Source organism: Parus major, chromosome 13 (assembly GCF_001522545.3).
Source record: "Parus major isolate Abel chromosome 13, Parus_major1.1, whole genome shotgun sequence".
NCBI lineage: Eukaryota > Metazoa > Chordata > Aves > Passeriformes > Paridae > Parus > Parus major.
In genome coordinates, this window is record NC_031782.1 from 4,361,111 (window position 1) to 4,374,429 (window position 13,319).

The 13,319-nt window shown below is 43.0% G+C and overlaps 1 protein-coding gene across 1 annotated transcript in view; it reads left to right on the top strand.

The window, feature by feature from the left end:
- Positions 1–3,926: 3,926 nt before the first annotated feature.
- CLINT1 (clathrin interactor 1) overlaps positions 3,927–13,319 on the top strand; it is a 45,826-nt gene continuing 36,433 nt past the window's right edge. Inside the window, exon 1 of the mRNA XM_015641996.3 lies at positions 3,927–4,072. Coding sequence (XP_015497482.1) covers positions 4,032–4,072 — 41 coding nt within the window. The 5' untranslated portion in view covers positions 3,927–4,031. The remainder of the gene's footprint in view (positions 4,073–13,319) is intronic.

A 13,319-nucleotide genomic window follows, 5' to 3' on the forward strand; every position in this document is an offset into this window, starting at 1 on the left:
CATTCTGTGGCAGAGCAGGAAGACATGTTCTAAAACAGCCCACCTAGGGACCCTCTGGCTGGAATATGATGCTTGTGTGGCTGGGATGTGTTACAGAAAGACACATTTGGACTCAAAGAAGCTGCAATTTTTCAGAAAAGCCTGGATGGTAACCAGCCTACAAACAGGAAACATTATTCCAGTGTTGCTTCTGCCCTAGTGACTAATTCTTAGAACAAACAAACTTTATGAAATTCAGATTTCAGCTGTGTAAGTGGGTAAAAAGTGGAACTTTATGAAATCATGGAAACAAATACTGCTTTAAATGAAAAGTTTTCCTCAGTCTGTGCCATAGTCTCCCTACGCTGCCACAATGTGATTTTCCTTGACATTCCTCTTTTCCCCCTTGCATTTTAATTGTAAATTAATCACTGACTTGGACATGTCTCTACTGTGCATTAATATGGTTGATATTAACAACAATATTGCTCTCCAGGCATTTGGAATGTGCGAGACTTTTTGTGCACCAAATGGCCCATATTAACTTCTGGAATAGCCAGGTGCAAACTCTATTGCAGTGCTCAAATTAGTTCAATTTCTCTAACTGCTTCTCCTGTAATTGATGGCTCAAATTATAATAAAGTACAGTTCCTCTACATGATATATGTTACAAGTACTACCTGTTATGCTGAATATTGCATTGCTTTGAAACTGCATTACCCTCTCCCTTCACCGATCAGATCTTTTTTTTTTTAAAGGAATTACTTATGAACCAGAAAGTGTCTTCACATCATTCAGAAATTATACATATGCTCATGCACTTTATCAGCAGCTGACAGAATGGGGATGGCAAAATTACTGTCAGTCATGTTGCATTCAATGTCACATAAAGACCTGCTTTTTACTATACCTTAAAATTGACAATAAATGCCAGTCATCTCTCCTTGCCCCATTACTGCATCCAGACACAGCAAGCAGTGCTTAGGAGATACTCACCTTCATCTTTTAAATCCCTGCTTCAGACTTTCTTTCTTCTGCATATATTGTTATTCTCCTATGCCTGCACCTAAAATACTCTTTACCATTCTCTTTTTTTTTTTTTTTTTTCTGAAGTGTGCAATTACAGTGGATTGTAGTATGTTTTTTTCACATGGAAACAACAATTTCTATAAAACAAACAAATCAGCCAAATCCCAATGGCTTATTAACCCTTAATTCTTTCAAGTCAAATATTATTCCTGATGGGAAAATAGTGAGGAATGGGTGCATTTGATTTTGGGCATATGTATACTTTGAGGTATGGCTGAGTCTGGACCCTGGAATCTGCCTCTGGCAGCCCCCCATGAGTTGGCAGCTCTGCCCCAGCACTCAGAACTCTGCAGCTGCTCAAGGAAACCAGCTCTAACAAGAACATCAATTTCATTGCACCACAGCAGAATCTGGGGAATTTGCAGTTCATCAGAACTGTATTTAGAAATCTGATCTTGATCCAATATGGACTGGAGCCACACTTAAAAATAACACCATCCCCAGCCAATCAGAAAAGGTGTGTTTCTGCAAGCTCCAATTATTATACTTTCTGTTATTTCTTCGTTAGACAGAGGTTATAAACATCATCTGCTCCTGAAGGCAAATGTCAGTGTACTCACAGAAAAAAACCAAAAGGCTGAGATTAAACAGCAAGAGTCCTCACCCAGCTTGCTTTGCCAGGTGTTACAGTATGAAATTAAACATCTCCCTCCTCCCAGTCCTCAATGGCCATGTGCCTCATTTGTGGGGGCAGCAAAACTGGTGCTGAGTTCAGTTACACACCAGCCACACTCACCATAGGTGTTGTGCTGCAGATTAAAACATCATCTCAGGGCTCAGTAGCATTCAAAAATGAAAACTCTGCTAAGAACTCTTATGAAGGGAAGTAAGAAAAAAACCCCATAAACCATCTCTAGGCTGGTCATAGCCTTCTGCAGAAATGAGGTACATTGCAAATCTTAGGCAGTAATAAACAGTGCAGTAAAAAAAAATCTACAGATTTCTAAATGTGCAACTGACAAGGAAAGGAGTGCTAGGGAATTGTTATGTACTAATTCTCACACTATTTGAACTGGTAATGCTATGAAGGAGACAATTTAAAGCACACAAAAGGAAAGCTTTTGTCATATGACAGAACACTGAATTCATTGCCTCGAGGTGTAGTGTAGGTTCATCTAAAAATGTTCAAAAAGCAATCAGTAAATCCATAAAACAAAAGTCCATCCAGAGCTCCTAAAGGGAAAGTTTTAGCATGAATACTCCAGATCTGAGTCCCTAAGCCACAGAAAACTGAAAATTGAAAGACACACCTGAGGAGTGATCCATCCACATCCTTTACATTACCGAATCCCTAATACTGGTGTTAGGAAGAGGATGCTGGAGTTGATGATCTGCTCAGGAATTTCTTATATTCAAACAGATTTCATGGACGTGTTCAGGAGCCAGAAAACATAAAAGTGTCTGTGTGAAAAGATACAGTGAGATGTCAGAAAATGGGCAGGAGTTCAGTTGTTTAGCTTTTCTGACAAGTTCAGAGAACCACTAACTTTTAAAAGAAGTGACTTATAAGAGCAGCAAGTGTTGTTGTCTTTCTCGTGCCTTGTTTCGCTGGCTCTGACAGAATAACTAAAATGAAAATATTTTGCATTTGTCTTTGGATAAAAGTTTGCAGATGTATATTGTCTTTTGGCAAAATGTATTTATTTATGACACAAACATACAAACAAAAAAACATACATCATGAGTGAAACTGGGTCATTTAAAACTCACATTAGATACAATTTGTAAGAGAATAAATTTATTTAGTGAAACTGTTTGACAATCCTGATTGTAAACTCACTTTATTGACTTCACTGTTTTCATTGTAACTGTGGTGATTTCTGCTCAATACCAGCATGGACAATATTTGAAGATGGTCTTGCCTGTTGGCAAGTGTGTTAAAACAGCCAATATTCTCCTGAGGCAGTTTTTACGTGGGTGATTGTTCCCTGGGTTTTCTCAATCAATTTGGTGTTTGTCCAGAAGCGCAGATAAGGTTCCTGGCTGTGCAGTGCCTCTGTGGACTGTGGGGCAGCCCACATGCTGCACCTTCCCATCTGCTTTTCTGAAAATCTGGGTCTCGGGGATCTGGAAATTCCAGTGGCAATTCGCTCCAGACCGTACACCACGATCAGCAGATGGACGGCCATAAGGACAGAATGCTGCTCTTAAACGAGCTCCTCGTGCTAAAATCTGAGCATAAAACCACATGCTGGTCCGACACGGCTTCTACGCCTGTGTTTTGTCTTTAACAAACCATTTCACAGCCTTTTCCATCCCGTGCCTCGCCGGGCTGCGGATGCAGGCTGCATGCTGCAGGAGGATGAGGGAGGTTTGAGGACGGGTTTGAGCCGCGCTGTCCGCGCCCCCCAGACGGGAACAACCCCTCGATGCCCCCGCCGTGTGAGAGCCCCCGCGAAGCCCTCAGGACGGGCCCGTCGAACCTCACCCCGCCCCGATCAGCCTCACCTCGCCCCGCTCCACCTCAGCCCATCCCATCCCATCCCCTCCCGCCTCCCGCCCCTCAGGCCCGCTCCCGGCAGCCCCCGCGCGCACAGCCGCGAACTACCACCCCCGGCAGCCCCCGCGGCGCCCCGCGGTGTGAGAGCCCCATCGAAGCCCTCAGGACGGGCCCGTCGAACCTCACCCCGCCCCGATCAGCCTCACCTCGCCCCGCTCCACCTCAGCCCATCCCATCCCATCCCCTCCCGCCTCCCGCCCCTCAGGCCCGCTCCCGGCAGCGCCCGCGCGCACAGCCGCGAACTACCACCCCCGGCAGCCCCCGCGGCGCCCCGCGGCTCGGCCGCCGTCCCTGGGACTCTATCTCCCAGCAGCCCGCGCTGCTGCCCGACCCTTCATTTCCGGGAGCGGCGCCGCGTCCCTGGCTTGGCGGAGGCGGCGGCGGCCGGAGCGCGGCGAGCGGGGCCTCCTGGGGCCGGCGGCGGAGGGAGTGAGACCGGGCGGGTCTCCGGGCGGTCGGGCCCATGTTGAACATGTGGAAAGTCCGGGAGCTGGTGGACAAGGCGTGAGTACGGTGGGGCGCGCGCTGGGGGCCGGGGGCGGCTCGGCCGTGGCCCCTCAGCCGGGCCCGCGTTCCCCCCGCCCCCCCCAACATGGCTGCGGCCCCTCCCCTGCTGAGGTGGCGGCCTCACACCCCCTCTGTGCCCGGCTGACCCCCGCCCCGCTGTCTCTCTCTGCTTCCGTCCCTGTCCCCTAGTGACTGCCCGGGGTGGCCCCTGAGCGTCCTCCCGGCGTGGCTTTGTGGCCCCTCCGGGGCTGCAGGCAGGCAGGGGTTGCTTTTTAGGTAGTCTGTGGCCTTTCCATTATGGCTGGCTGCTTTCCCGCCCCTCTCGGGCGCGTCTGGGCCCTTCCAGCCCTTGGCGTTCGGTGCTTCGGCTTTGGGTGCCCCCTCCTGTGCCAAGGTCCCAGGCTGTGTGTGCCCGGTTTGGTGTACGAGCCCTTGGAATCTGGCTCTGCTGGACTGGATCCCAGCGTGGCCCTCAGACCCCTAAGGGGGAACAGACAAATCTCCCAAAGTAGGAGGACGGTAAAGAATCACCTGCGCGTTTCAGAGAGCTTCCCAAGTCACCACATGCTCTCTAAAGTGTTTCCCTCCTTCCTAAGGACAGATTGCAATTGCCATTGACTCACAACCCCGGGCCGTTCAGAGGTGGAGTTGGTAGAGGACTGAGATACCCATTCGCACCCCTTACACATTTAAATAGCTCAGATATTTACAAGTTTGTTTCCTTGAATAGAGCCTCCTCCCACTGAAAACTTGTCTATGGACCTGGTTATCGCGATCACTGTGTTGCAGATGGAGAGTGTGACGTTATTATTGCGTGTGTCAGCCACTCCTTCATTTTTGGATTGAGAGAAATTTGATACAGTGGAAAATTTAGCAAAGGTTGTTTTGCTTCCTCAAATAATAAGTCTGTAGGGGAAAGCTTAGAGCACTTCTCCATCACTCTTTTCAGTGGTGCCCAGTGGCGGGACAAGGGGCAGTGGACACAAACTGAAACTCAGAAGTTCTGTCTGCTATGAGGAAAAGCTTCTTTCAGGGTGACAGAGTGCTGGAACAGCCTGTCCAGAGAGGTTGTGGAGTCTCCTTCTCTGGAGATATTCAAAACCTGGCTGGATGTGGTCCTGTGCAACCTGCTCCAGGTGTACTTGCTTTAGCAGGGGGTTGGACTTGGGGCTCCAGAGCTCCCTTCCAACCCCAGTAATTCTGTGAGTTGAAGATGTCCCTGCTCATGGCAGGGGGTTGACCTGAAGTTACTTTCCAATCCAAACCATTCTGTGTTCAATTAATTGTGGAATGCTAATGTCAGGACAATTATAAACCTCTGGTGTTTGTGGATTAATTTTCCTGACACAAAGAGAAATAACTGGCTGAAGGTCTGTAGATTGGTATGTACCAGATGATAATAATGACAAACAGTTGTATTTGCCCTTACCAGTCTAAAGCCTTTCAAAACTGACGGTCTGTCTTAAACATTTTAATTTTTGTTTCTCCAAACAGTTTGTAAAAGGGTCTGTGTGATGTATAGGCTTAAAGATGTCAAACTGAACAGAAGTGTCAGCTTAGTCATGACAATCAACTGTTTTGCTCATGGTGCTACGTGCTAGACTGAGACTTCTCTAGACCAAGATTTGGATGACATTTAAAATACACTGTGATTAAGTCTTGTCCTGAAGAAGTTACTTACTTTTTACAGCTTTTTGTATACAAAATCAGCCCTGGGTAACGTAGTTTTAATAATGTGATAGTTTTAATAATGTGACAGATGAGGAATTTAGGAGTACAACCCTGACTTGAGTTCCAGGACCTTTCAGGGAAATCAAGTTTTTCCTAAGTCTTACTTGCGTACTTTTTTGTCTGTAGGATTAATAATCACTGTAGCATTATAATATTATCACTGTTTTTAAAATGTTTACTTCTAAGGATATAAGTTATTAAGTCCAACAGTACATCAAAATCCGAATTGGAAAAGACATTCTATTTCCAGAACAGGTGCAAGTAGTGAACATTTCCTATAATAAAAAATGTTTTATTAGATAAACTTCAGTTTTCTTGGAAAAACATTATCCAAATAAAGGAGATTGTTTGTTTATTAAAAAAAAGGGGGAGGAGGGGCAGGAGGAAAGTGGAGCCTGCAGAGTAAATAGTATTTAGAGACATGAGGATCAATAGTCCCATTGTGTGTGGTGCAGATTTGTCATAATGTCTTCTGTCTTAAGGCCATGACTTAGAAAATTCTCTGCAGAGGAAGCTAAATGACATAATCTGCCTCATAAATAACAGCTGATGCTGTGGCAGCATCGTACTGAACTTTAACAAGAAACTGCCCTTCTTTCCTTAAAAAGGGGATATGATTATATGAGAATTTTGAAAATGTGCAAATAGCTTGAAATTTTCCTACTTCAGACCTTGAAAGCTTTGATATCTGGTTTGAGCTCTGCATCTTTCTTCCATATTCAGCTGATACTTATCTTAGAGTTTCAACTGACTCTGGGGTTATTTTTTATCCTTATTTCTGCTTCAGTGGCTGAGAGCTTGGTTAGGTCAGCTACTTCTACAGGAGGACTTTTCTTACACAATTCTCCAATTCTTCGGTTGTGTGAAGGTTCTGTAAGCAACGGTAAATAGCTGTGGGTTGCGTTAAATGCAAAAAACACAGGTAAAAACGGTAACCTGTTAGCATTCATCAAATTCTTGTAACCAAAAAATAAGTTAGCAACTGCAAAATGCATATGAGAAACTCAAATCTGTATTTAGTATTTTTGAACTTTTGGTCTCTGTATTTCTTTGGTGTGGTTGGAATTGGGCAATGAAGTTCATCAGGTAAATTCTGCTTTGTAATTCTCTTCACACTACAGTCACCTCTTATTTTTATGGTAGCATTTTCTAGTAACTCCACAGTATGGATCTGTATCCAGCTGAGCTACTGAGTTGCAGTCCTGTTGTATTTGAAGTTTAGGAGGAATACTCTGTGGTAGAGTACTAGATTTACTATTCTAGGATATGGTAGAACCCTTCTGTTACATGTCTTGTTCTGCCCTTTGTTAACTTCACTGCTTTCCAATGCCAATACAACTCCGTCCCTTAAATATTAAGTACCTTGATTAGCTTTGACTGAACAGTAATACCTTGTTTCTGCCTGGGCAGAATAAGGTGAATAAGGTTGCAGTTTAAATCAAATAATTAATGAAACCTGTGTGTACCTAGTATAAGGTTTATTCTTGCAATTTCAAAATAACTGTCAAAATTCTTCCACCCTCCAGTTTCTTAATGGGTACTGCAGCGTGTTCAAGAGTTCTTCAAGTGTGTGAAATTATATTGAATTTCTGGTTGGTTTATAGTTTAGAAGGTGCAGGCCTACATACTCTTATTTCTTCTGGAGTAAATTCTATTTTAGATTATTATGTGAATAAATTAACTTAAGAAGGCAGCTTTTCACTTTTGTATTCACTTGTATGGGTTCTTTTTCCCCAGTAATTCAAAACTGAATTGGAAAGTAAACTAAACAGTTGGAAAATAAATGCAGCCCTCTGTGCTCTGCTTGTTGGCTCCAGGACAGTGAACTCTGTTTAAATGGCAGAGGTTTCTGATGGCTCAGGGCCAGGGTGGTGCTTGGTGCAAAGTTGGTGAGTCAGGTGGCAGTTCTGAGTCACTCTTGAGGCAATGTCAGAGATTTCTTGTTTGATTCTCTTTTGTCATAGGCTTAGGTGTTGCCTCAGCATTCCGGGCAGGAGGTGGCCAGTTCCTGTGACAGAGAACAGAGGCACATGTCACACACTCGAGCTGCTGGTGGGAGTGTGAGCTGCAGGAACATTTGGCAGGTGGGAAGGAGTCTGGTCTCCTCCAACTTCTCTGCTGCAGCATGGGATCTGCAGCTTTGTCTCTGGATGCTCTGGTGAGAGCAGTCCCAGTTACTGTGGCACCCATGGCAGAAGGTTCAGGTTACCCCATGCCTGCTCTGAAACAGTCCTGCAGTTGTGATGAAACTTGAGGCCAAGTGTTGCATTTACTGATTGTGAGCTGCATGAGACTATGGATCTGCAGGCTGCCTGGTACTCTGTAGAAGCAGCTTACACAGGAAAAGTCATATTTTCATTGATACAGGTGTATCACTACTTTGATAATCAAATCACCAAGGCCCTTAACCAAGTTTCTCCTCACTGTATGATAACAGAACTGGCAAAAGCTGTTGTAGTCACTGAGAGTGAGTTTAGGAGTCCTGGCTGTGGAAATACAACAGAGTGTTACGCAACTTGGTAACTTCACTTTTAAGTCTTACTCGACACAAGTACATGTTGTGCTTTGTGTTCCCTGTGAGATTTCTAGGACAGTGCTACAAAGAAAACCCCATGGCTTTAAAAAAAAAGCAAACAACAAACCAAGGAATATTAAGAAATCCTGTTAAAACAGGTTTTAACTTGTTAGAAACTTGAAGGTATCAGCTTGGCCTAGCGGCCAAGTTCAAAAACCAGGCCATCATCTCTCTTTAGTTGTGTTGAATTTCCTCTTTTTGAAGCAGAATCTGCTGATTTTTATTTTACTGTAAGGTTCCTGCATGTTGTTAACCTGCATGAGGGGGTTCGGCTCAGAGCAGAACACAGTGTTTGTGTGTATACAGGTAGCAAGGCCAGCTGGGCTCCTCATTGCAGTAACTTCCCTCTCAATATAAGATGTCATATTAATATTTTTGCTGCCTGGTTTCTGTCACAGATGTGTAGGACATGCAGCAGGCAGGCTGGAAGACCTTTGGACCTATTGAGGTTGGATTGCTGCCTATGTAACAGTGTGGTGAGACTTTACAGACAGCTTCTTTAAGATTCCATTGCCACTCTTAGCTTTTGTGATCTTCTGTATGCATAACCTTAATGTGAGAGAGCTCCTTTTAAGCATCTTTCCACACATCAAAGGATAAGAAACAGTCTTATGAAGAAAGGGATGAAGGTGACAGATCTAAGTGTAGTTGGGACAGTATTACCCAGATACTCATTTGCATTAGTTCAGGTGAGTGAGGGAATTGTCACTTACTTTTACTTAAAAATTAAAGGAGAGCGCCTGTGAGTTTCTTGCCAGTAAAAGGAATATAACAGTTGCCATACTCCTGTTTTGTTCCATGCTCCTTCCAGTTCAGTTTTGTCCACCTAACTGAGCTTTAATTGCTTTGCTATTACTGCTATTAGCCACACCTTTCGAGTGGCCCAGCAGGAATGCCTTTGCACTCTGTTGTGTTGTAGAGTGGGAGGCAAAGTGTTGCAGAGCTGTTTCTATACACTTCACAAGCTTGATGAATTGCCCAGTATGTAATAGTTTAATTTCTTTTGAAATGGAGAGCAAACAGTCTTGCTTAGAATTGATTGTAATAGGGAAGCATTATAACACCTTAAAATTTATTTTAGAGGTAGGCACTTGGATCTTCAATTATTTATTCTGATGCAAAAAGAATCACATCTGCAATTACATCTACAATTTACATCTGTGCAAAAAGAAAAGATTCTAGTGTTTGGGGAAAAGGAAGGATTAAAAGAGCTGTTGTTATGAGCTGCAGTAGAACTAGGCAGGGGAGAAGTTCTGGTTGATAAAGAACATGTTTTCTTTAGTGCTTCTAATTGTACAATCTGTAAAGAGGAGGGTAAATTATTGGTAAAATAGAGTGAATTATTGCTTCTATTGTCATTGCAATTTCTCGCTGTTGTAGCCCAAAGCGTGTAATGAGACCTTGCACTTCACTCCCAGGTCACAGATGAGGGAAGCTAGTAAGATAATTCTGACAAGTAAACCAAGTCACATTGTGCTGGTAACAGTTAAAATTCTGCCTTTGTTGACTTGCAGTCTCATGTTGCTGTCTGCTACTTCATGCTATGTCTGCAGGATACTAATGTGAAAAATGCACCCCAGTCATTTACCCTACAATTACAGACCTTACAGTTGACTTTTGGTTGCTCTCTGCCTGTACGATGCTCATGTTTGCCCAGAAATAGGCAGGATCCCATGTATCCTTAGCTGGGGATTTTCAATCTACCAAACTGCTTTCTCTTTTTAATGTGACTGTAATTGTTCTTATTTACAGGCAATTTTCTTGTGGTTCATGGATTTGTCTACCCAGACTATTGAGCTCTTTAATGAAATGCTGTTTGCTCCTTCAGTAATAGCAGGTATTATTGTAAGTGATCCATCATATAATAATCCAGCAGAAGGGTAAATGACTGTCTAGCATTTGACCATTGTTATCTGAATCTCCTGTAAACTCCTTTGCTTCAGTCCCAGGATCATTTAGTTTTTTCTATGTTTAAGATTTATTTTGGTTTGCATAAGCAAGATCTTCAGGGCAGTGAATGCTTCCACAGTTTTATGTGAGGGACAGTTAGTTAACCCTCACTGCATGAGTTATTCTCCTATTGCTGGTAAAGAGGTGTCCTGCTGATAACTGCTTTAAGAACAGCATTTGTATTATTATTATTACGAACAAGATGATGATGATGATCTTCAGCCCTGGAAGGGTTTGTCCTCTGCGTGGTTACCAGAGAGCTGAGAGAAGAAAGTCTTGGCAGTACAAAGGAGGACTGGATTTGAACATAGCGTTTGGCTCTGTGGCCAGGCATGGCTGTGTTTGCCAAGCACTTGTAACAACAGCAGGTTACTTCTTAGGACTTTCCTCCTTTCCTTAAAAAAATTCCAGAAAGTTGCTGGTATTAATAAGGAAGAAAAAGGGTTCTAGTCTTTGGGCTATGTAATTGAGTATGGGAGATAAGCATCTGTGAAAGTATTATGCTCTGTTATCTCACATACATAAATTCGGTATTCTCTGGTTTGAATACTCAGCTGGTGGAGTAATCTATCAAACAGGCAAATATGACAAGCTGATGGATTTATTAAGAGTTGGCATAAGGTAGTTGTGGCCAAGCACGCAGTTTCATCAGCACACTCCAAGTGGTGCTTTTGTTAGTGCTCTTTCAAATGTGTTATTGCCATTTTACACCCTGTGGTAGCTGACAATAGTCTGTATTATGTTGTGTAAGGCTAGCTCAGGTGTTGGCTTTATGTATTTTCTGGGAATCTAAGCGATGTATGCGTGGCAGCTTCCGTGTTCTTGAAATGTTTCTAAAGCAGAACTTTGCATGTCCTTGCCCAGCAGGACTGGGCTCCTGCTTGGGGAGAGCATGAAGCTGGTCAGAGATAAGAGCCTTACCTCCATCACTGTGTGCTCCTGTGGTCAAAAGGATCAAGGTGCTTAACTCAGTTCTATGCTAATTCCTCTTAGTTGTGTTGCCAGTTAGTGTATTGCAAAATATTAGCTGATTTGCATGATTATTTCATATACAAGGTTTAATTGCTTCCAAAGCATTGGACACACTATTGCTTTCTCTCCTCAGGCTTTGCTATTTCCGTGTGCAACTGTAAGTGTTGCAGTTGTCCTAAAATACAATCTTAAAATGCTGATCTGATTCTTTTATATTTGCCTCCATTCATGTCAAGTGTTAAATGGATTTCTATATTTATATGAAAACTATGTTTTTTTCTAGAAACAAATGAACCATTGGAGAATGAGTGAAGCATTGCTTCACAAGATGGTAGGTTAAGAACACAAAAATGTAATGATTGAGGGTTGTGTTATTCATTCTGGAACTTTTGGAATATCTTCCATTGATTAATTCCAAAGTTTGGGTACAGCTTGTCCAAAGTCATAATACAAGAATTCCAATTTGAACTCATCTCCAACATACAGAGTGTGACTGGCCTGTTGACAGGGCAGGAAATTGAAATTCCTTGAGAAGAGCTGTTCCCTTTGATAGTGTTTTTAGTGATACAAAGATGTACAATAGCATAATATTTTGTTAAAAGTTGGCTGTTTCACAGACTTTGTTTAAATGGTTATCTCAAATTTTTTTGTATTCATAAAACAAAATTAATGTAGGGCAAGACAATAAAAAGCTGAATTAGTAGCAAATGTACCAAGTGAATAAAGTAGTCAGATTTTCAGTTGGTCTTTTTCCAGCTCCTTATAGTGATCTGGATCTTATTGACACAGGTCAAATATGGACCCAGTTGGACACAAGGATTGACAGCTGCTGTCGGGTTTCAGTTTGGAGCAGGAACTTTATTTACCTTTTCCATTTGGAATGAAGAGCTGTTACACAGCTAAAACTTGAATGATGCTTGGTAACATCTTTGAAAACAGCAGTTGTGTAGAGGAGCATAACTCTTCAGAACAAAATGGTCCTTCTATTCTGCCTCTCTGCAAAACAAGATCTAATTTTTACTGGGGTGTGCTTTTTTTTATTTGTTTTTTTAAAGATATGCTAAGGGGAGGGCATGTGAAATTGTTACTTACTTCTTTCCAGAAAGCTGTATAGGCTGTGGTGCTCTGAGTACTCTTGAGTACTCCTTTTTGGTACCAGTTAGGAAGAGTATTCATTACTTATTCTTGCATTGTGTGCTGTGTAATGATGGTGTTCGGGTTGCTGTGTGAGGAACTGGAAAGAGGAACAGATCCAATTGGAAGATCTTTCTCTCCCAAAAGGACTTTGTAGATTATCTGGGTTTGAGTTAGAGTAATTCCCTAAACTTGTTTGCCATACAGCTGTGTTGCATATTTGAGGAAGTGGTGTTGAGATGGAAAAGGAGAGGAGAGGAGGGGGAACCCTTAAAGTTCTCACGTAAGTGGAGGACATTGGGCACAGGGTTAAGTCTCCCCTTGTAGTTGCCCTGAAATCTCAAGCAGAGTCAGCACTTTCACCAGTAAGAAGAGATAACCAAAGCCATGAAATCGGAGTTTGTAGTTTCACAGTCAGTGCAAGCGTAGGCTGATGGTGAAAGAGGTTTCACAGCCTCCCGTCTGCCACAGCCTGCACACTTCTCTCCCTTTTGCTGGCACTTGCAGACTTTCTGCTTGATGAGAGAATCTCTGACTAACCAGTTGTTTTTGCCAATTTAGTTCTCCACTGGATTGGTTCCCTGGTATAGTTAATTCCATTGTCACACAAATATTTGTACTGGCATAAAGGAAGGAATGGTATTTGGGCAAGAATAAGTGGCTGGGGGCAAAGTACAAATTGAGTGTAATACACCCTTAGCATGTGATTTCACAAGCAGGTTGAAGAGCTCTAAGATTATTTTTCTGCTAACAGAGAACTCATTTTATACCTGGCCATTCCCTGTCTTTGCCTTCCTTGTGCTGCTAATGTGTGCTTCAGTATTTGGTTGTGCTCTCTTGCTGATAACAGCTGAAAACCCCCGTGGTTTTAGAGTTCATAAC